The sequence below is a fragment of the Dasypus novemcinctus genome, chromosome 19 (assembly GCF_030445035.2).
Source record: "Dasypus novemcinctus isolate mDasNov1 chromosome 19, mDasNov1.1.hap2, whole genome shotgun sequence".
NCBI classification, from domain to species: Eukaryota; Metazoa; Chordata; class Mammalia; order Cingulata; family Dasypodidae; genus Dasypus; species Dasypus novemcinctus.
The window spans coordinates 81,701,393-81,723,812 of record NC_080691.1 but is presented as its reverse complement, the minus strand read 5'-3'; the positions used below and the strand labels follow the sequence as shown (position 1 = coordinate 81,723,812).

The window sequence follows — 22,420 nt, the reverse complement described above, 5'->3', positions numbered from 1 at the left end:
TTCCCGGTCACTCCCCGGCACCTGTGTGGGTGCAGCTGGTGGGGTGTGCACAGCTTCTGCTGGCCCACGGCTCCAGCCCTCTGCAGACGTCCCTCCCTGGGCCCGGCCCCCGAGTCACGTGCTCCCTCGGGTCCGTTCCTCCCCAGCTACATTTGAGCCACAGAATGGTTTTCTCACCGTCACCCAGGTGTGGCAGCTTGGGTTGAAACAAGCTGGGGGAGCCCGAAGCGGCCGCGCGCCCTGCCGCGCCGTCCCTGGGGCTGGCGGGCTCCCGTTGTTTTTCCATTACAGGCCTCGCAACTTCAGCCCTGCCTCGGGGAGCCCCTGTGCCCGGTGCAGGTTTGGTTGGGTCTCCCAGTCCTGGGCAGCTTCACCCCCACCCACCTGTCCCCATGGGGAATGTGATACCTCGCTACCCCCTGCTTGTCAGTGTGTGTGCCTGAGGGTCTCTGCGTGGAAAATAGTCACTTGAGCACCATTACACATTCTCATGTGCCAGGCACTGTGCTGAGCTCCCTGGCAGGAATTGCCAAGTTTCACTGATGGAAAGCTGCCTACTAATCGCCAAGAAAAAAATGCTCCCAATTAAATGAAGGTCAGAGAGGTTGACAGGTGGGAAGCATGCACCGTGTGGTAATGAACCCCGTAGGCCAGGGCCCCGTGTGCTCCCCACGGTCTCTGATCCCTTCACAGCACAGAGGGACCCACCTGAGGCCACGCAGCTGGGAGTACAGGCACACACCAGTTGCACGCTTGACCACTGCACTTGGCCACGCAGCTGGAAGCACAGGCACACATCAGCTGCGTACTTGACCACTGCACTTGGCCACGCAGCTGGGAGCACGGGCACACACCAGCTGTGTGCTTGACCACTGCACTTGGCCACGCGGCTGGGAGCACGGGCACACACCAGCCACGTGCTTGGCCACTGCACCTGGCCATGCAGCTGGGAGCACAGGCACACATCAACTGCCTGCTTGACCACTGCACTTGGCCATGCAGCTGGGAGCACGGGCACATACCAGCCACGTGCTTGACCACTGTACTTGGCCACGCAGCTGGGAACATGGGCACACACCAGCTGCCTGCTTGACCGCTGCACTTGGGGGTCTAAACCCCTCACTCAAGGAGTGGGTTAAAAGCTCAGGTTCCTGGGCATGTCCGGCCTGAGCAATGTTTCTGCACCTCTGCTTTCTCAGGGTTCTAACGCGCTGGGGGGTGCACCATAGAAGGAAAGCTCGAGAGCAGCTGCCTTGGGGGTGTGGGGTCCTGTGAGCAGCCTCCCTGAGCACTTCAAGCCTGCTAGGATTGCCTTGGGCTGCAAGAACAGGACGCCCTGCCACTGTGGCGGAGACCACAGGGGTCTATCCACAGCAGCACGTCCTGGGCAGGGCTGCTTCCTCCCATCTTCTGCTCCCACCTTCCTTGGCGTGTGGCCTTTCTCGTGTGCAGGGGGTTGGGGGAGGCCAGAGCCCTCCCTAGGAGGCTTCCTGGCAGGCTCCCCTTGTCTTCCTGGCCAGGTTTCCTTGGCATAGCCGCCCCTGACTGCCAGAATCTGGGGAAATGAGACCTTAGCCCCCAAACAAATCCCAGAGCCATTTGGGAAGGGGAAGGGAATGGGTACCAACGGCAGGGCCTTCCCCAGTATGACACTTAGACAAAATGGGAAACTGAATGAAACTGAGAGTGCTGGATTGGAAACGCACACCCACAGATGAAATCTCCCCTGCATTCTGATAAAGCCGCTGGTAATGTTTTTGTACCCTCAGAGAGTTGTTGCTAAACTTGCCACGTTATATGAATGTTTTAAACGGGAGTTGGTCTTTTACTTTTTGAGAATTTTTAAATCTTTTAAGGTAGAGGTTATAATAGTCAGATGTTCAAAAGGCTTCAGAATCTAGTGGGGCTGGGTTAGGCTCCAGCTTGGTTGCCAGATGTCTTTGTTTTTGTTTTTTTAATTTCTCTCCCCTTCCCCCCCAGTTGTCTGCTCTGTGTGTCCATTTGCTGCGTGTTCTTCTGTGACTGCTTCTATCTTTATCAGCGGCACTGGGAATCTGTTTCTTTTTGTTGCGTCATCTTGCCGTGTCAACTCTCCATGTGCGGTGCCAATCCTGGGCAGGCTGCACTTTCTTTTGTGCTGGGCGGCTCTCCTTCCAGGGTGCAATCCTTGCGCGTGGGGCTCCCCTTGTGGGAGACACCCCTGCGTGGCACGGCACTCCTTGCACACATCAGCACTGCGCTTGGGCCAGCTCCACACGGGTCAAGGAGGCCCGGGGTTTGAACTGCAGACCTCCCATGTGGTAGGCGGACGCCTTATCCATTGGGCCAAGTCCAATTCCCTGCCAGATGTCTTTGTGACACTCACTGTGACCTTGGGCCTCAGGTGTTTGTTTTTTTTTTTTAATTAAAAAAAAAGATTTATTTATTTCTCCTCCCCCTCGTATTGTTTGCAGCTCTGTGTCTGTTGTGTGCTCGTCGGCTTTCTAGGAGGCACTGGGAACCAAACCCGGGACCTCCCATGTGGCAGGGAGGCACCTCATTGCTTGAACCACATCTGCTTCCTGCTTGTTGTGTCTCTCTTTGTGTATACTCATAGGGTCTTCTCATTGCATCATCTTGTTGTGTCAGCCACCATGCCAGCCTGCTGTCTTGCTCGTCTTCTTTAGGAGGCATCAGAAACCAAACCCAGGACCTCCCAGGTGGTAGGCGGGCACCCAGCTGCTTAAACCACATTTTCCCTCAGGTTTATTTTTAAAGTTTTGAAAGGGTGTTTTGACCTTTCCAACAAAATATATTCTATGATCAAAATGAAACTCAATACTAGGTGTTGCACGATCTTCTTTCTGTGTATTTGCTATTTTCTTAACTATGGCATGTCTACACAGTCCCCCATTTCTATCTCTGACATACCACATGCAGTAATGTCAGGTACAGTAATGACTTCTCCCACTGCAGTAAGCTGCTGACAACAGCTCAGCAGAGCGGGACCTGAACTGTCCTCATTTCTCAGAACGCTTTAAAAGCCAGGCTTTGCCTGGAGGATTATGGGTGGGTGTCATTCCTCTAAAAAGTTTTGCATCAGAAGGAAGCCTAGGGGAGCAGGTGTAGCCCAAGCAGTTGAGCACCTACTTCCCAAATATGAGGTCCTGGGTTTGATCCCCGGTCTCTCCTATAAACAAACAAAGAAACCAATTCGGGGTATCTGATGTGGCCCAGTGGCTGAGCGCCAGCTACCCTCGTAGGAGGTCCCAGGTTCATTCCCCGGCCCTGGTACTAGAAGAAAAATTAAGAAAACCTAGTTCATCAACGCTTGCATTTCCTTTCTGGTGGGCCCAGGGACTTGGGATGGCTATAAAGAAATTGGTCTGTTCCTTCTGATGAATGTCTTCCCACCAGTGGCCTCCATCGACATAGTTAAGTGTTACCTTCTTTCCTCAAAGGCCTTGGAGCCGTCTCGGCACTGCTCCCGGGCGCCCGGGCGGGGGTCCGTTCAGTCTCCATCTGCCTGTGAGTCCAGGGGCAGGGCTGAGCCGCTCAGAGCTGACGGGGCCGCGGGCCAGGTCTGTGTTCCTAACGCCACGCGGGGACCTGTTTCCCAGTCTGACGGGTTTGCGGCTTTTGTTATCCTTCACGGGCATGCTGCAGTGAGGGCTTCCCGGCGCGCGAGCGCTGCGGACCCTCGAGGTGGTGATGCGCTTTTCCGCCGCTGGGTTTTCTTCTGGGTTTACAGAGGCTGCAAGCGCTCGTGTGAGAGGTTAAGGTTTGGAGTCAGTCCTGCTGCTTGCTGTCGTCCGCCTTCTCTGGGGAAAACGTGGAATGTCGTAGGAAATGCCGCCCCTCAGGCGGAGGTCCCTGTCCCTGCTGACCCCTCCACGGCTGCCTGGTGTTCTCGCTGGCAAAACTGGTCTACACCTAACTTAAACGAGTTGTCAGGCGCTGGGGCAGGGTGGGTTAAGCTATTGGGAGGACGGGCAAAGAATTCTCAGCCATTTGTTACTTTCTCTTTAGGAGGTACCAGGGATTGAATTTGGGACCTCGTATATGGAAAGTAGGTGCTCAACCACTGAGTTACACCTGCCCCGCTACTTTTTCCCTGTTTATCATCTTTTTGTTTTATTTATTTATTTATTCCCTTCTCCAACCCCTGCTGCTTGTGCTCGCTGTCTGTTTTCTGTCCATTTGCTGTGCATTCTGTGTCTGCTTGTCTTTCTTTTCTCGTCTTTTCTTCAGGAGGCAGTGGGAACCAATTCCAGGTCCTTCCGATGTGGGAGAGAGGCGCTCAATTGCCGGAACCACTCAGCTTCCTGCTTTGTTGGGTCTCTCACTGTCTCTTTTTTTGTTGCATCATACCTTGTCGCACCAGCTCTCTGCGCCGCATGGGCCAGGCTGCTCTTCACCAGGAGGCTCTGGGAACTGAACGCGGGACCCTCAGTATGGCGGGCAGGAGCCCAGTCGTTTGAGCCACATCGGCTTCCCTTTTTTGTTTTTTCAGTTGGTACCAGAGATTGAACCCAAGACCTCATACATGGAAAGCAGGCACTCAACCACTGAGCTACACCTGCTCCCATCAGCCATTGACTTAAAATAAATTCAAAGTGCTTTACCAGTTTCTTTTCAAAGTAAACCAAACATCAAGAATTCCTTAGTCACAGATAATTTCCATACTCAGGTCAGACAATGACGGCAGTGTTCAGAGCAGAGAACGCCAGCACTTTCCCATGGCCACGGGTCAGCAAACAAGCCTCTCCAAGCTGGTGACTCAGATGCCACCATGGGTGGAGGACACCCAGACTGTCTGGATGTGTTAGGGGTTTAGTAGGCCCGAAGGGTGCGTCACAAGACCCGGGACTCCAGCGCCGCAGCCTCCGGCGTCAGCCTGGTGGAAAGGCCCCGCCGCGTGCTGGCCGGCGTCTCCTGCTGACGGCCCCCATCCTTACCTGTTCAGGTTGGAGCTGGGGACATGGACGGCTTCCAGGCGGACACGGAGGAGGAGGAGGAAGAGGAGGGCGAGTGCCCGAGCATGGATATCCCGGACGCTGGGGGTGAGAAGGGGTCCACACCCTCGTAGGCGCCTGCCGTCAAGCGCGCGTGTTCTCCTTCCCTGCGCAACGGGATGGAGTGCAGAGGTCTGGAGAGGCGCTGGGGGCTGGTTGGCGTGCTGGGCGGTGGGTTCCAGCCCGCCTGTGGAGTTACGTTTAGAGGATTGGTGGTCGGGCCGCATCGGGGAGGCGCGGCCTCTGCCAGGGCCAGGCGGGCGGCTGGGCTTGGACCCGGCCTCGCGGAGGCGCCGAGCTCCCCCGACAGCCCCCTCCCGTGATGGGAACGTCCTTCTTCGTGGAGGACCGTGTGGAGGGCCCTCCTCTTGGTCCCCCAGGCGTGCTGGGCCGTGGTGGTGCCCGGGGGCTCTGCCCAGAGCTATGACATAGGGACCGTTACCTGTGGGCTCAGTGCTGAAAGGGGAAAGGGCCAGGGCAGAGGCGTGGGGGCTCTCAGGTCCCTGTTAACAGGCCGGTGGGGAAGGGGCAGCGGGGGGCTGCGCTCCAGGCTGAGGACGTGCACAGCAGAGCGGGAAGGCTGGAGTGCCGGGCCCCGCCGGGCTCTGCAGGCCAGGAGTCGGGGGGGGGGGCGTCGCTCCCGGGGGGCTTCGAGCCGAGGGGCAGGGTCGGGGGGGTCACCCCCGGGGGACTTCGAGCCGAGGGGGCAGGGTCGAAGGCCCTGGAAGGGCCGGCCAACCTGAGCCTCTGTCTGGTGGGCTGAGCTGCGCCTCTTCCCGCGGTCGGCTCGGGACCACCCCCACTCTTCCACCACCCCTGCCCCTCAAAGGCTGCCAGGGCTGCTCTGGCCTGAGTGGGTGGCGCAGCGCCTCCTCGGGGAGCGTGGTGGGCGTGGCCAGCTGAAGACCCCCCCCTTGCCTTCCAGAGGCCCAGGCCCCCTGTGGAGCCACTGCAGAGGCTGAGGGCTTGGCGGCCATGGACACCAGCGAGGGCGCCCTGCCCGCCAGCGCGCTCGGCCCCTCCTGAGCCCTCCCGGCTAAGCGCAGAGTAGGACGGCAGGGTGAACTCGCCAGCGCAGACCAGATACTTGAAAGTCCCGCCGTCCCCGTGTACAGAGCACTTTGTCCTGCTTCACAGACCTCCCCGGAAGTCTGGAAAATTTTATATAGGATGCTTGATTAGTTCTTTTGGATGTTTGTAAAAATTTTTAAAGCTGCATATGACCTGCCCTTTAATAAAGCATTATGGAGATGTGCTTGCACGGGGCGCCTGCTCACCCTCCAGACTCTCGGGCAGGAGCTGCCACCAGACGCTTGTACAGGACCCGGAGGCCCGGGGGGAGCGCCAGCCGTGGACGTGGGCACCCGGCGGCGCAGAGGGAGTATATAAACTCTTATTCTCTAGCCCTGCTCTGGTCTGTCTGTTCTTTAAAGGCTGGCGTGCCTGGCTCTGCCCGTGCTGTGCCGTCGCCGCCCCTGGCCCCCCGGCCTCCGCGCCTCTCCTGGGCCCGGCCCGCATGGGGCTGCGGCGCTGCTCACGGACTCGCGGAAGCCGTCTGTCTGCAGTTTCCCCTCCGCACCCGGCTCCTGGGGCTTCTCAGCACGCAGGCCCCTCCTGCCCGTCCTGGGGGTTCAGGGCTGTGCCTTCCTGCTAGGCGTGTTGAGGACCCGTCCCCCCAGCTTCCCGGGCCTTCCTGGGGTGAAGTGTGGAGGCAGCCGGCCCCGGTGTCCCCTTAAGCCTGGGAGGGCTGACGTCACCCTGGTCTCAGGCCAGTGAACCTCGGCCCTGGAACAGGGACCCTGATCCAGCGGTGTCGAAGCAGAGACCACCCGGGGACACGCTCCCCAAACCAACCCCATCCCCAACGCTTGCGTGTCAAATGCTTGTAACCGAGTCCTAGGACAGCTGGGGCCTGGGCTGCTTCAGTAGCAGCCGCCGAGCACCCACAGGGCCACCCGACTAGCCCAGATGGTCTCCCATCTCCAGAATCCTTCACGTAGTTCCATCTGCAGGGGGCCGCGTGCCCAGGCCCTGGGAGTTACTTCTGTGTCCCTGGGGGCCACCGTCTGCCCACAGGAGTAAAGCTGGGCTCCTGAGAGCTGGTGGCTGCTGACGGCGCTCAGGGGGTGCCCTCGCTAAGGGTGGAGGGAGCGCCTGTGGCTGTGACCCCTCCCCAGAAAAGCCCCAGACGCCCTGACACCCGCCCAAGGGGAGGGCCCAGCCTGGGGTCCCGTCTCCCCGGTGCTGCCCATGGCCCGTGCCGCCCACTCCTAGGAATCAGCCTCCAAAGAACATCTACAGATCTGTTTATTCAGGCTCATCGCTCAGCAACCACAGATCTGCTCACTGGCCGGCCAGTGTCTCCTCTTCTGCCATTGTCCACGGCAACCCACCACGCGGGAAGCCGTGCCCCACCAACCCGTGCTGCAGACCTGCTCTGCCTCCTGCCCAGGGCGGTGCCCGCGTCACTCGCACACCCAGGTTCCCACTAAATACATTCACAGCGGCCAGAATGCTTAGCGTAAATGCTGGTGAGGGCAGCGAGGGCAGGCACGGGGGCCCCGCCATGGCCCGCGCCAGGCACGGCCACAGGTGCACATCTGTGGCCCCAGGCCCGCGCTGGTCGCCAGGATGGGACTCAGGGCCAAAACCATTGGGCCCCCTCCCTAGGCCTCTCGGGTGCTCTGGGGCCAGGACTCACTTCCTGGAGGAAGGTGAGGGAGGGAGGGAGAGGGACCGGGTGGAGCAGGAAGCAGGGGCCGCACGACACAGGCCCGCTGGGGCTCAGGCCACCCCTGCTTTTATTTCACGAGAGCTGTTCGATGGCCGCCAGGAGCTCGGGCTTCAGGATGCTCCCATCTGGCTCGGCACCTGCAGCCCTGACGTCCTCTAGGACGGCCACGTCCCACGAGAAGGTCAGGAGGGCCGAGGGCACCTGCGGCACAGGGCGTCGGAGCCGTCAGCCTCGCCTCGGCCTTCGGGAGCCCGTGAAGCCCGTGTTCGCGCTGGAGCCACACCTGCCCCGGGCTGCTCCCGGCCAGCCGGAAGGACGGGGTGACAGCAAGCCAGCCCCCCGCAGGCGGCCCTTGCTGCCAGCCCGGCCGCAGCTCTGACCCCGGCAGCACCTGACTCACCTGTGCAGCCCCTTCCTCCCCTCCCTGCCCCTCCGTGGCCTCCTGCGGCTTCCCCTTTGTCCTGCACAGGCACGCCCCCAGTGAGTCCCTGCGCTTCCCACCCCGTCTTGGTTCTGCTTCTGGGAAGACCCAAAGTAACAGCCCTGTCCCCGTCCTACAGGGGGAAACAGAGGCAGAGAAAGCAACTCACGCAAAGTCACTGCAAGGGAGTGGACCGGGTATTTAACAGACAGCACGGGGGACCAAGGGGGCTGCTAGAGGGACCCTGAGTCCTGGGGACGCCCCCCACTCACCAGCCCACACTCGTTGAAGGCCAGATTCTCCTCCTCCGACAACTTCTGCCCTCCCGAAGCCAGCAGCTCAAAAGGCAGCCAGTCACTCTGCAGGGCCTCCCGGACGAAGCTGTACAGCACCGAGAGCCGCTCCCTGGCATAGAAGGTCCCTGCGGAAATGAGGGGGTGTCAGAGCGGGCACCCCGGGGCCCACCCAGGCCCTCTGCCTGACCCACGGCGCTCCCTGAGCTTCCTCTGGGAACTGGCACACAGACCCAGGGGACTTGAAGCAACTTTGGGAAGGGGGAGAGAGGAGAGGAGAGATGGCAGGAGAGGAGAAGGGGCAGCAAAGCCTCAGCGACAGGGAAACAGGCCACTGCTGCCCGGGAAAGTCTCCCACCACACCGTGGCTCCAGGGGCTCCGCTCTCGGCCCCGCGACCAGGGCCCGCCAGCCGCGGGGACGCACCCTGCAGGAGGCAGCCGTCGGGGAAGCGCACGCGCAGCAGCGTGTAGGTGTACTTGCGCAGCTCTCTCTGCTCCTCTTTCTCCCGCATGGCCTTGGTCCGCAGCACGCTCAGCCGCTCCACTGCGTCCGCCCTGGGCGCCCAGAAGCTGCTCGGCCTCGCCCCACCGCCCAGGTAGCCCCGCCCCAGCTGGCCCCGCCCCACCGCCCAAGTCCCCAGCAGGCTCCGCTCCGCTGCCCAGGCTGCCCACGCCCCAGCTGGCCCCACCACTGGTCCCCCCCACCACCACCAGGTAGCCACGCCCCAGCTGGCCCCGCCCCACTGCCCAGGCTGCCCCACCCCTGGCCCCTGCTCCGCCCAGGTACCCCGCTCCAGCTGGCCCCGCCCCACTGCCCCGGCTGGTCCCGCCCCTGGCCCCTGCTCCGCCCAGGTACCCCGCCCCAGCTGGCCCCGCCCCACTGTCCAGGATGGCCACGCCCCTGGCCCCTGCTCCGCCCAGGTGGCCCCGCCCCACTGCCCAGGCTGGCCACGCCCCTAGCCCATGCTCCGCCCAGCTGGCCCCGCCCCAGCTGGCCCCGCCCCGCTGTCCAGGCTGGCCCCGCCCACCTGAGCCGCTGCTCACGCCGCAGCTCCTCCGCCGTGAGGCTGAAGAAGTCCCCGGGCAGGTCGAACTGCGCGGCCAGGGCCGAGGGCCGGAAGACCCTGCGCTGCCGGTCGAGCAGCGCCCGCACGGGCTCGGCGCGCAGCAGCTGCTCCTTGTGCCTGTCCAGGCTCTGCGGCTGGCCCCGCACCGCCTCGCTCAGCACGTAGAACTCCTCGGGGTCGTCTGCGGGCGCACGGAGGGCACTGCCGCTGGGCCCCGCGCCCACCGCGCCCCCCGCCCGCCTGCGCGCCTCTTACCCTGCCCGGGAACGGGAAGCATCGTCCTCTGGAAGCCAATGGCCTCGAAAAACTCGTGGGTGCCCTCCAGGCAGTTGATGCGTTCCTGGCGGGGGGAGCCGCGGGCCGTGAGGGCCCCGGGCCTGGGCGGCACCTGCAGCCTCCAGCCCACGCCACCCACCCTGCCCGACGCAGACCCGCATCTCTAAGGGGCGGTGCAGGCTGCTCGGCAGCTGGGAGACGGGTGTGCAGCCCGAGGGCGGGAAGCAGGGGTGCAGGCCCACAGGCTGGGCGCGGGCCAGGGGGTCACAAAGGCAGGGGGAGCTGGGGGCGCCGGGCCTGCAGGGCCCACAGGAAGCAGCTGTCTGGGTGTCCGGCAGAGTGGAGGGGACCCAGGCCAGGCTGGCCAGAACATGGAGTTCTCAAGAGACGCCCCAGGTCTGCGTGGGTAAAACCTCCCCAAAGCTGATGTGTTCGCAGCTTCCAACAGAGGAAGAAACGAGCTTCGAGGCCCAAACAAAACGCGCGGCGGGGGGGCCGCGGCCTGTGGCGCAGGCCCGGCCAGATCCACCGGCTCCTTCAGAACCTGCCCGGACCCTGCCGGCCCAGCCTGTGCCGCCCGCGCCCCCGCCGGCCCCGGCCCGCCCGGCCCATGCCGCCCGCGTCCCCGCCGTCCCTGGCCCGCCCAGCCCGTGCCGCCCGCGCCCCCGCCGTCCCCGGCCCGCCCGGCCCGTGCCGCTCGTGCCCCCGCCGTCCCCAGCCCTGGCCCGAGTGGCAGCCCACCTGGAACACCTTGTTCTGCAGCTTGATCTTCTGGTACTTCTCCTCCTCGGGGTGGAGGTGGATGTTGTCCAGGTACCTGGTGAGCGCGAGGGGAGGCTGAGGCAGGAGCCCCCACGCGGGAAAACACCGCCTCCTCAGTCCTGTGGGTGCCCCGGCCAGGGTGCGGGCCGGGCTTCCTGCGCCGAGAGGGGTCCGCTGGGGCAGGGGGGGCTCCTCAGAACACGGACTTGCGGGCGCCCAGGCCTGCACCCCCCCCCCCGCAGCCCCCGGATGGCCCTGAAGGGAGGCCAGGGCTGGGCGGTCCCGGTCTAGACCCGCTCGCGGGCCGGACGAGGACGCGGGGGCCGCTGGCGGGAGGGAAGGGCGGGCGCCGCCTCACTTGGCGATGGTGTCCACGCCCAGCCTCACGCGCTCCCGGTCCTTGTTGAACGTGTGGATCTTCATGATGGAGGCGGCCACCGGGTCCGTGGAGAAGTGCTGGGGGGGGGGGAGGCATGTCGGGGACCGTCCCGTGCCCAAGCGGCCGGGCCGGCTCGCCACTCAGGCGGCGCGACAAGCACAACAGAGTGATGGTGAGGGCCTCGCGGCAGCGCTTAACAGAGTAAACGCAACCATATGTGCGGGCGAAACCGGAAGGGGGGAGGCCCTTCCCAGGGCTGCGGGCCCGGCCGCGTCCCCACGTCCCCACCTCCAGGCGAAGGGAGCCTGTGAACACGGAAGCGTGCCTCGCGCTTCCGCCTGCTGGAGGCGCAGGCTGAGAGCTCGGGGTCCAGCTGGCTCCGCTGACCTCGGCCTGCACCCCGGCTTGGAACCTCCAGCCCACGGGCACGCGTGCCCCCGGCCCGAGCGCTGCTGCCTCCTGAGCCGCCGCGGGCGTCGGCTCTCCCGACCTCCTGGTGCTCCCTGGACGGTCCCTAACGACCGCCAGTTTCTGAAGGACGAGGTGGACGCCAGGCCCTGCGTCCAGGGCTGCACAGATGGCATGCGACAGGGACTGGCGGCAGGTGCACCCGGCGACCTCTTGAAGCCTGCGGCCCGGGGGTGAGAGAGGGGGCCAACTGCCGACCCGCCAGCGCCTGCTCCTGACAGACGCAGCGCCCTGCGTGCCACTGGCTGCCAGGCGAGCGCGAGCGAGGCAGGGAGGAGGCCCGGCTGGCGCTGAGGGCTTCGCAGCCTCTCCTGGCCTCAGCCCGGGGGGTGCCACCCACGGTGGCCGGCGGCGGGCAGGGGGGGCAGGCCAAGAACCAGTGACCTCGGCGAGGAACAAGACTGGGGAGCAAAGCTGTCACGCCCACGGCAGCCAGGGCGCGCAGCCCGAGTCCCCGCTGCCCTCAAAAGTCCACTGTCGTACAGCAAGCGGGGCTGGCACTCTGGGCCCCAAAGGCTTTGCGCCACCCAGGAAATAGCGGCTTTCTCATCTGGGGGTGTGACGGGGCCAGCTGGGGCCACACATCCGATTATGTACGGCCTGGCCCAGGACGGTCCCTCTGCGCCTGGCCTAGCCTGCTGGAGAGCCCAGGGGGGCAGGCCGGGGCCTGGCTGAGCTTCTGGGCTTCTAATCCAGACTGAGCCAGTTCTCTGCAAACTTCAGCCTGGGGCCCAGCCCGGCCTGCCAATTTAGGGGACAGGGGCAGGCAGCAGGTAGGGACATAGAGGGGCAGAGAGAGAGAGAGACGCAGAGGGCACGCCTGGGCCGCGGCCATGTGTTCCCAGTGCTACCAGGACGAGCACCTCGCCTCGGAGGGCAGCTGCTCTTCTAGGTGACTGCAGTCACAGCACGTGGACACACCAGGGACAGAGGGACAGAATGCCCAGGAAGACCTGAGTCTATAAAGAAATTCACTTTGCAGTAAAAGTAGAATTTCCCATCAGTGGGGAAAAGACAGCTGTTTTTAATAAGCAGGGTTGGGAACAAACCGCATTGCTATCTGGGGAAAAAAACGACAACAATGGATTCTTATCTCATATTTTATGCCGAGATAAATACTAGTTGGATCTAAGCATTAAGTATTAAAACAAGCAAACAAAACAGCAGTGAAGAGCAAAACAAAAAAATCCCAGAAAAACCACAGGAAGATTGTTTCAACATTGACTTGGGAAAGGTTTTTCTAAGTGTGACACGAAATCCAAAGGCCGTAAAATAAGACTGACAAATTCAATTACACCAAGATCAAAATTTCTGCATGGAAAAACTAAAAAAAAAAAAGTCACTGGAAAAAAAAATTGGCAACTTATATTAGAGACAAAGAAGCAATTTCACCTAATATATAAAGAGCATCGTTAGGGAAGTGGATTTGGCTCAACTGATTGAGCGTCCGCCTACCACATGGGAGGTCCAGGGTTCAAATTCTGGGCCTCTTGACCCGTGTGGAGCTGGCCCGTGCACAGTGCTGATGTACGCAAGGAGTGCTGTGGCATGCAGGGGTGTCTCCCGCATAGGGGAGCCCCACGCGCAAGGAGTGCGCCCCGTAAGGAGAGCCGCCCAGGACGAAAGAAAGTGCAGCCTGCCCAGGAATGGCGCCGCCCACACGGAGAGCTGACGCAGCAAGATGACGCAATAAAAAGAGACACAGATCCCCGGAGCTGCTGACAAGAATACAAGTGGACACAGAAGAACACACGGCAAATGGACACAGAGAGCAGACAACCGGGTTGGGGGGTGAGAAAGAAATAATAAATCTTTAAAAAATAAAGACCATCTTTAAATCAATAAGATAAAAAACTGATCACCAAATAGAAAAATGGACAAAGGATGCGTTCTCCTGGAAAACATGACCAACCTAACCCAAAATTACAGAAATGCCAATTGAGATGCTTTCTCACCTATCAATTTGTGTAAAGGCCAAAAAGCTTGGAGGACTCAGTGCTGGTGAGGGGACAGGGAAAAGGGGGCACTTTTGCATACTGTCCTTTCTCCATGACGCTAAGAAGATACTCATCTGGTCATGAGTATCCAAATCACAGATGCTTGTGCCCTTTGTCCCAAGAAAGCCACTTCTGGAGCTGAGCCTACAGTGCACAGCGAGGGACATGCAGCCTCTCTCTTGCATAACTGTTCTTACTAGATGGGAAACGGGCGTCCTCTGCTCATCAGTGCGGGCTGGGTAAGTAAGTTCTGGAACAGCTTGCAGTGGAATGCTAGGGAGATGCCAAAGAGAATGTGGAAACTTCCCTCATATGCCTCAGACGAGAGTGACAACAACGAAACGAACGGAACAAAAATGTCAACACCTGGTAAGTGTGGAGTGGAGTGGTCGGCAGAATAATATGCCCACGTCCGAGTCCCTGGCATAAAGTTTATAACGTTGGGCAGACACAGTATGTTACCTTTTATGTAAAACAAAAGCAGATGGATGAGATGTAAAAACATCAGTGGTTTCTCTAGAGAGTCAATTCTCAGATTTCACGGTAGTCAGGCGTGAATGCTGAATTAGCAAACACGGACCCACTGCTCCGGGGGGACACAGGCTTAGGATTCTGTGAGACTCTGGTCACGTTTTTCCCAACCAATCGATACCTAGCCTTTCTGTTCAGAGACCTTATTTTCTAGGTAGTGCTGACTCATTAACCTTGAACCCAGGGCCAGCAGCACCACAGCGCACGACTGAACGAAGCTCCCCGAGTGCCTGTCTCCTCCGCGAGGCACGCTGTGGCCTTCGTCTCCTGAGCAACACTAGACAGCACTTCAGCACTACCCTGAGGGGCCACTTCGACAGCGGGAGCGGCTGCAGAAAGCACGACGGTGCACAAAGTGTGACGCTCGGTAGACCGTGTGCAGGGCACTTTTTACAGCACAGAAGTGCAAACGGGAAGGCACGGCGTCACCTTGTTTGACCTCAGCTGGGAGCACGCGCGTCGGATGGCTCGAATTTTTCACCGCCCTGCGTGTGTCAGCGAATGTCCGCCAAGGCAGCCTTGGGTGTTGATGGGGGGGGAGCAGATCCTAGTGATTTCTAAGTACAGAACCTGAATAATGAGGATCAAATGTACCAGGGACAGCTCTGCCGGGGACCTAGAGTACTTACAGCAGGGGACTAGGAAGGGAGGCTGAGCACGGGGGAAGGTATTTCTCCACACACCCCTTCTGTACCTCTTGAGTTCCCTACCCCATACATATAAATATTACCTCTATACAAAGACTGCAACAGCAAACAGAAAAACAGACAAACACCAAACAAAGCCACTGCACAACTCTACGAGGGACTCGTACCCCCAGGCTCCCTGGGGGTGGCTCGGGCGCTGGAACCTCTGGGATGGAAAGGGTGGGGACGCCCAGGCCCGCCGCTCACCGAGAGGATGGCCTCCTTGATGCCGACGTCCCGCTGCTCCTTCCTCAGGGTGGCCCCCGTGAGCGGGCAGGTGAAGTAGACTCCAGGCACAGCCAGGTGCGCCGCGCCTTCCTCCTTGGGCTCAGGGACCTGGGGGGGGGAGGTGTCTGAGCCTGGCCCGGGGTGGGGGGGCACTCCCGAGCCAGCCCAGTGCCCTGGGCCCTGGAGGGCGGCCCTTAAAGAGCCGGACAGCCCGGGCCCCTCTGCTCGTTCGCCGTGGGACACCTCGGCCAAGTGAACCGAGCCCCCCGAGCCTGTTTTCTGGTAAAACATCCTGCGGGGAGCCACGGGGTGAAACAAGGGCGGGGCTGGGAAGCCGTCAGCGGCTTCTGACGTGAGCAAGCGCTCGCCGAGGGGCAGGGCCGACAACAGCTGTGGTGGTCACCTGCTCGGGCCGGGCCACATCCTGCCCCGTGCCCTGGCAAGAAGGCTGTCCTAGGTTGGGAGCAGGAGTCGCAGGGTACCCGGGGCCAGCCCCGGCCTGTCTCTGGGCCTCGGTTTCTAGGCAATCTCAGGGGTTCCTTCTGCTTGGAAATGCAGTGAGTCCTCATGGCCAAGCTGCTTGGAAGCCCCTTTGCACTTCACTCTCCTTTGAAGCCTGCCTCCTACGGGAAGGTCTCCCGGATTACACCAGGTCCTCTGAGGAAGGCAGCAGAGGACGGTGCTAAGGGTATGGGCTTTGGAGTCAGACAAACCGGGGTTCCAGTCCTGGCCCCCCGTTTCAGGGTGTATGACCAAGAACAGCTGGCTTTACCTCTCACAACCTCGAGAGTTCTCTCTCCTGCAAATCACCTCCCCCATAGTCACAGGAAGGAAACAACGAGCTCACAGGGGCTAAGTGCTGCCCGAGCGCCCGAGCCTGGTGTCATTAGGTGCTGACGAGCCACGCCCCACTCACCCATGCCCTGCCTCTGGCCATCAAGTGGGGGTGCCCCCAACCTGCCTTGGAGCCCCGGGTCCCTCCCCCCGCCCCCCCAGCACCAGGTGCTCATTGCACAGGGCTGGCGTGAAATCGGGCCTTCCCGGGGGCTCGGCTCCCCGCACTGCCGCCCCCTGACGCTCTTACCGCGTTGGTCCCTGGGGACTCGGGGTTGCCACTGGCCGCCGCTTCCGCCCGAAGCTCCTTTCTCACTGGAAGGGCAACACAAGGAGGGGGGCAGGTGTGGGCCCTGCCCGGAGCCCCCTCCTCCCCAGGCCCAGCCACCCCCCACCCGACCACCCGAGAGCCCTCCCCCAAGCCTCTGCCTCCAACCCCTGCCCGAGGACGCGCCCTGACATCCAGGCCCCCAGATCAGATGAGCCCCCAGTTCCACCCCTTCAAGCTGCAGCTCCCCTCCGGAGAGGCTCTGGTGCCAGCGACTTTCACCGCCTCCCCCCGCAGAGCCCCTTCACATGGAGCCAAGCCCAGGGTTCTGGGACCCATCAACAGCCGTGGACCCGGCCACGAGGACGGGAGGAGGGCGAGGGCATCGGTCCCCAGCCCCCGCCTCACCCTGGTTCCGGATTGACTCCTGCGACGTGGGCCCCCGGGCCCGCGGCTGCTTCTGCTCGAGCCGGGCCAGGGCGGCCGCGGCCGCCATCTGCGCCTCATCGGTGGGGCCCTGGCGCGGCTGCTTGAGGGCCGGCGGGTTGGCCTTCTCCTTGGGCGCCTTCTCCCTGCGGCGGAGGGCGAGTGAGCGGCCCTCGGGAAGCCCTTCTGCCGCCACCCCGGTGGGGCCGGAGGCGGTCCTGACGCAGGGGACCCCCAGCAGGCAGGGGCGCGTGGCCCCTCCCCGGCTCTGCCACCCTGGGCCAGCCCCGCAGCCGGCTGGGGCCTGAGTCTGCAGCTGCAAAACGGGCCCCTAACACCCCCAGAGGGTGCCCGTCAGGGTGAAGGAGCGAGAGAGCCGCGACGTCTTAAGGAGCTGACGGGGCCAAGGGACGTGATCTTCCCCCCCTATTCACGGGATGCTCGGCCCTGCCGGTCTGCGACAGCAGGGCAGCGTCACTGACTGAGCGCCGACTGCATGTCGGGGCCCAGGCTCGGTGCTGCCTGCGACTCCACGCGTTTAGTTCCTGACCGGTCCCCAAGGGAGCTCTTCGGATCCCTCCCCACAAATGAGAGGCGCGCAGAAGACAGAAGTTCAGGCCCTGTGGAGGGGCCAGGGGGCCAGGCCACGTGAGCCACCACGGGCAGGGGGACACCTTACAAACACCACATTTCCCTCCGCCAGTTTCACCACTGCTGGGCTCTTAGCTCGAAAAGACCTGGCAGCACGGTGCGTTTCCAGTCCTTTCTCCCACCTGTGCCTTCCTGCGTCCCTCCAGATCCTCTACCGACCCCAGCTGCTCAAATCATCTGTGCGCTCTCCCTAGGACCGTCCCAGGAACCAAGTTCCTCCCACCCCCCTCCAACCCACCATCCCAGGCAGCCGTCCTCTCCCGGCCCCCGGGCCTCTGCCCCACCAGCCCCATCTCACTCCAGTCCTCCCCCCACTACCTCAAGGTGGGAGGAAAAATGCATCACGCAGACCCACTCCAGGCCCCTCCGACGTCTAGATCTTTCTATAAAAACTGCACTTCCCCAAACACTGCTTATGTGTGACCCTTGCTGGATCCCACTGTGCTGAGCTGCCAGAGGGCACTTCCTCAAGCCTCTGCCAGCCCCCGTCACTCTCCTCTGCACAAAACCCTCCACCCTGCGGCCCACCAGGCTCTCGGCCACCTGGCCTCCTTCCCTGGCGCACTCCTCTCCATCCGCGCTGGTCTCCAGGCCAGGCTTCCCTTTGGAACGTTCTGTCTGGGGGTGGGAGAGGGAAAATGAGGCTGGGGTTCCTGCAGGGAGCGACAGAAGGGCTCGACAACCGCGTGGCCAAGTCTCTCACCTCGTCCCGGCCTCGGCGCAAACATCACCTTCTCAGAAAGGGGCTCCGGGAGCACCTGCTGGTCCTCCCGGCCACACCCCTGACCCTGATTATTTTTTCCATGGTGCCAAGTGCCAGCTGACTTATACATTTATCCATCTTTCTGTCCGTTGCCTCCCCTCTTAGTCTTAGTGGGAGCAGACAGTCCCCACCCCCCACCGCTGGGTCTCCAGTCTTGCCCCAGACGTGCCCCACTTCCCCTCTCCTGCACCTCCAGGCTGTGACACCCCCCACCCACCCACAGCCCCCATTTCCTTCCCGTCACAAAAGAGTCCCAGCTGCCCCAGCGACCCCCTGACCACTGTTTATTGAATAAATGAAAAGAGCCCCATGTCTTGCCCACCACTCTCAAGCTGCCCTCCCCTGGCCCACGGCCCCTCTCAAGCTGCCCTCCCCTCCCTCCTCAGGCCCCTGATCCCAGACAAAACCAGGTTCTTCCTTCCAAAGCCTGGTTCCCCTCTCCCCTCCCCTCTCCCACTCACGGACCTGGCCCTCATGAGCCGCCTTCGTCCCTGCTTGGCACTGTCTTCCCCAAAAGCCTCCCAATTATCGGGACTTGTAGCCCCTGCCCGCCCCTGCCCACCCCCATCCTGCTGCCTCGGCCCCCTCAATGTCAATGTCGCCGCCTCTTCACAATCACCTCCATTGTTCCCCCACAGACCCCTCCTCAGGCTGACACCTCTCTCAGCCTCCACCCACCCACTTGGCCCTACCGCCCCCTCCGTCCGGCCAGCAGCCCCAGCCCCTCCCAGCCCATCTTCCCCTGCAGCAGCACCCCGCAAACGCCTCTCCACCTCCTCCCCATCCCCTCCAGGGCGCTGGCCCCTCACACGCTTCCCTGCGTCTCCAGCCTTGCTCCAGGCTCTTCTCTTCCGGCCGCGGCTCCAGCCAAGTCCCAGAAGCCTCCCCTCCAGCTTCCTCCCCGCTGACCCAACCAGCAACCCCGAGGCCACCAGCTCTCCCCAGCACAGACATCCCCCGCTGCGCCCACCAACCTCCAATCTCCTCCAGGACCTTCCTCGGCCCCTGCCAGCACCCCAATTCCCCCAGACCTCCCAAGTCTCCCTTGCAACAACCGCCTCACACTCCCGGGGCTTCCAGATCCTTCCCTCTTTCGCCTCATCCTCCCATGCACTCCCGACCCAGGGCCCAAATCCCTATTCCCAGGCCCCTCAAGCCTGACGACGACTCCTCGGGGACCCCCCAGTTGTCGTGGCGTCTCCAGGACCAGCCCCCACCTCTGGTCACCGACATCCCCCCACACCACCCCGGCCCCTTCAGGGCCTCGCCCCCGCCAGCGCCCCTGGAGGTCCGGCCTCCTGGCAGCCCCGCCCCTTTCGCCCCGCCCCCTAAGGGGCGCCCCCTTTCCTGTCACCCCCCCTTCCACCCCGTCTCGCCCCGCCCCCAGGGTCTCGCCCCTCCCCCCCGGCTCCCCGACCCCCAGCCCGGGCCCCGAGACCGCGGACCCCGCTCCCGCGCCCGCCACACACCCCGCCGGGTCTGTGAGCTTCTGGCCGGGCCCCGCGCTCTTGAACTTGATGTCTGCCTTGATCTCCTGGAAGAATTTCTTCATGGCGGCGGCGGGCCCGGCGGCGGGGGGCCGCGGGGCGCGGGGGGCGCGGGGCCCAGGCAGGGAGGGGCCGGCGGGAGCCAGCACCCGGAAGGAAAACACCACGCCGCCGGAAATCCCGCCTCCGCGCGCTCGCCCACGTGACAATCGTCCCCCGCGCGCGCCTGCGCGCTCCGGAGCGGCCGCTCTGCCCCTCTCGACCCGCGTCTCGGTGGTTCTTCCGGACTCCGTTGCCAGGGGCGACGAGCGCGCGTCTCGCTGGAGTCTGGCGAGGCGGCTCCTTGAAGCGAGTGGACTGAATCCCAGGGAGGAAGCGCTGGCCCTGTCCTTTTCCCTGTTCAAGAACCTTCTCTGGTTTTGTATGATCTATGTATCTTTTTAAAAAAAGATAATAAAAATATGTATTTAAAAAAAAACAACCTTCCCTGGCTCTCCAGTGCTTTACGTGATCAAGTTCCCATTTCAACCAGGTCTGCCAGGATCCGACAACCCAACCCCGTTTTCAGTCCTCGGATCCGCACCCCCGTGCCCACTGTGTGACAGACTCTGGAGAAGAGGGTACACCGAGCTCGAGGCTGGGGGGCCCGGGGGCGGGCAAGTGAACTGGAGTTTCCGCGCTGGACGGGACGTGAGGGAGGAGATACCTAACCTGAGGGCTAGACAAGGAGATTGAGCAAAAACTCTGCACAGAGATATATCATGGGCTGTCGCTGGGGTAACGGGTGGGGAGAGAGAATTCTTCAGAATTCAGGTCGTTCACAACCCTGATTTTAACGGGGCTTAAATTAGGATTCGAGATTATCCTGCAGGCCTTGTATCGTTGTAAAAGAAAGACAGTGCAACCCAAACTTGAATCTTTCTGAACTGCAGTTACATAGCACCCACCTCATGCAAGTACGAAGCTGTTAATAAATGGCAGCTATTGTAATGATTTACTCCTTTACTATTTCTTCCGAAGCTACTCTGTACCAGCAGCAAAGAAAACAGAATTCCCTGCCCCAGTGAGCTCACGATTTTTTTTTGAGGGGGTGGGAAAGAAAGACATACTATGATAAGTAAATAAAGTCTAAGGTAGGTTAGCAGAAAAAAAAAAGTTGAAAGCAAAATTAGGAGAGAGGGGGGTGGAGGCAGTTTGCAACATCAAATGAGGGAATCAGGAACAGTAAAAGGACATTTTTGACACCATCAAGGAAATTCGAATGTCTCGGACACTAGATAATATAAAGCATCATTGCTATTTTTTTTCCCCATCATTGCTAGTTGTATTAGGGGTGATACAGACACGGTAGTTGTGTTAAAGAATAAGTTTTTATCAGAGATGCATTCTGAATTATTTCTGGGTGAAATTACATGATATATGAGCTGTGCTTTAAAATACTTCTGCAAAACCAAATCAAAACACACACACCTACATATGTAAATTGTTATGTACGTGGGAGGAAAATAGGAAACAAAATGGGTAAAATTTTCACAATCACTGTTGCTGGGTGTTAGATACGTCAGAGTTAATTATATCATTCCCACCACTTTTTTTTTTTACAAAAATACTATAAAATTAGATGTTTTAAATTTTTGCCAGTTGTTTGCAGGGTTGCTGTTTTTTATGGTAGTGATGGCGGTGTTAACTTTCTTATTTGGGTTATAACTTGTATACACTAAAGGGCACAAATCATAGGTGTACAGATGGATGGATTTTTAACTTGGATACCTCTGTGTGACCATTGACCAGCTAAAGTTACAGAGCATTTCCTGGTCCTGAGCAGTCAGTCTCCTTGAGCCATAGCAGGAAAAAAAACCTCTCTCAAAAGTAACTGCCAATCTGATTTCCTTCTGCCCAGGAGAGTTGTTGTGTGTGTGTGGTTTTTTTCTTCTTTCTTTCTTTTGTTTTTTTTAGGCAGTACCTGGGAACAAACCCGGGGACTCATACATGGAAGGCAGGTGCTCAACCACTCAGCCTCAATCACTCCCTCTCCTTGTTCTTGAAGGCCACAGGAATAGATTCATTCAGCATGTACTTTTTTTGTGTTTAGCTTCTTTCATTCACTACTATGTCTGTGGGAAACATCCACGCTGCAGGTCCAGGCAGCGGTTCACTCTTGCTCCTGGCTGAGTAAAATTCCATCATCTAAAGACACCAAAATGTATTTATTCTACTGTTGATGGACAGGACACAGTGGGTTGTCAGGGGCCGTTGTGAATAAAGTTGTGAACATGCATCATTTTCCTGGGCCTCTTGTAACCCACTATCACCAACTTGGAGGCTTCAGATGGCAGAGATTGATGACGCCGCAGCTCTGGAGGCCAGGCATCCCAAATCAAGGGGCCGGCAAGGTTCCCGTGCTCCCCAGAGGCTCTCGGGGGACGATCGGTTCCTTGCCTCGTCTAGCTTCTGCGGGTACTGCCATCCCTGGCATTCCTTGGCTGGAATCTGCATCCCCATCTCCGCCTCCACCATTACGTCACTTTTCCCTCCGTGTGTCTATCTCAACATTCCCTCTGGGTCTCTCTTATCAGGATACCTGTGACGGCATTTAGCACTCACTCTAATCATCCAGAAGACTAGCTCCTCCTCTCAATAGCTCTCTTACTTAGGAAAAGGGGCGCTGATGCAAAATACCAGAGATCGGCTGGCTTTTATAAAGGGTATTTATTTGGGGTGGGAGCTTACAGACACCAGGCCATAAGGCATAAGTTACTTCCCTCACCAAAGTCTGGTGCCACGTGTTGGAGCAAGATGGCTACCGACGTCTGCGAGGGTTCAGGCTTCCTGGGTTCCTATGTTCCTGGGGCTTGCTACTCTCTGGGCTCAGGGTTCCTTTCTTCCTGGGGCTGGCTTCTCTTTCCTCTGTGAGCTGGCTTCCCAGGGCTCCAGCTTAAGGCTTCAGCATCAAACTCCGACACGAAAACGCCACTATCAGAAACCCTCGCATCAAAAGCTCCAACTCTGGCCTTTGCCCTGCCTTTTTTTTTTTTCCTTAAAGATTTATTTCTTTATTTCTCTCCCCTTCCCCCCCACCCCAGTTGTCTGTTCTCTGTTTTTATTTGCTGTGTGTTCTTCTTTGTCCGCTTCTGTAGTTGTCAGCGGCACGGGA

At 60.4% G+C, this 22,420-nt stretch overlaps 2 protein-coding genes across 10 annotated transcripts in view; one reads left to right on the top strand and one right to left on the bottom strand.

Annotated features, from left to right (window-relative positions):
- The window catches only part of CHAF1A (chromatin assembly factor 1 subunit A), a 30,313-nt gene extending 23,916 nt beyond the window's left edge, over positions 1–6,397 (top strand). For all 4 annotated transcript variants that reach the window (XM_004464207.4, XM_058282067.2, XM_058282069.2 and 1 more), the window contains exons 14-15: positions 4,946–5,042; positions 5,920–6,397. In XM_004464207.4, coding sequence (XP_004464264.1) covers positions 4,946–5,042; positions 5,920–6,020 — 198 coding nt within the window. In that variant the 3' untranslated portion in view covers positions 6,021–6,397. The remainder of the gene's footprint in view (positions 1–4,945; positions 5,043–5,919) is intronic.
- An 886-nt stretch (positions 6,398–7,283) lies between these two features.
- On the bottom strand, positions 7,284–19,405 carry UBXN6 (UBX domain protein 6). Of its 6 annotated transcripts, none has more exons than XM_058282063.1 (12): positions 19,249–19,395; positions 17,560–17,634; positions 16,348–16,511; positions 15,922–15,986; positions 14,817–14,945; positions 10,907–11,004; positions 10,528–10,603; positions 9,766–9,850; positions 9,472–9,691; positions 8,868–8,998; positions 8,422–8,570; positions 7,284–7,929 (listed from the first exon to the last, which is right to left on the bottom strand). In XM_058282063.1, exons 1-12 carry the CDS (start codon positions 19,329–19,331, stop codon positions 7,801–7,803), a joined length of 1,404 nt encoding a protein of 467 aa, XP_058138046.1. In that variant the 5' UTR covers positions 19,332–19,395; the 3' UTR covers positions 7,284–7,800. The 6 variants fall into 6 exon arrangements, with proteins under 6 accessions (XP_058138046.1, XP_058138047.1, XP_058138049.1 ...); XM_058282064.1 differs by lacking the exon at positions 19,249–19,395 and adding an exon at positions 18,245–18,270; XM_058282066.2 differs by lacking the exon at positions 19,249–19,395 and adding an exon at positions 17,720–18,179.
- Between the last annotated feature and the right edge of the window lie 3,015 nt (positions 19,406–22,420).

Coding starts and splice junctions, on each gene's coding strand:
- UBXN6 (XM_058282061.2), bottom strand. CDS start 18,881: ATGAGGCGAAAGAGGGAAGGATCTGGAAGCCCCGGGAGTGTGAGGCGG. Junction 14,946..15,921: donor AGTCCCCAGGGACCAACGCG/GTAAGAGCGTCA, acceptor TCCCCCCCCCAG/GTCCCTGAGCCCAAGGAGGA. Junction 7,930..8,421: donor CCTTCAACGAGTGTGGGCTG/GTGAGTGGGGGG, acceptor CCTGTGCCGCAG/GTGCCCTCGGCCCTCCTGAC.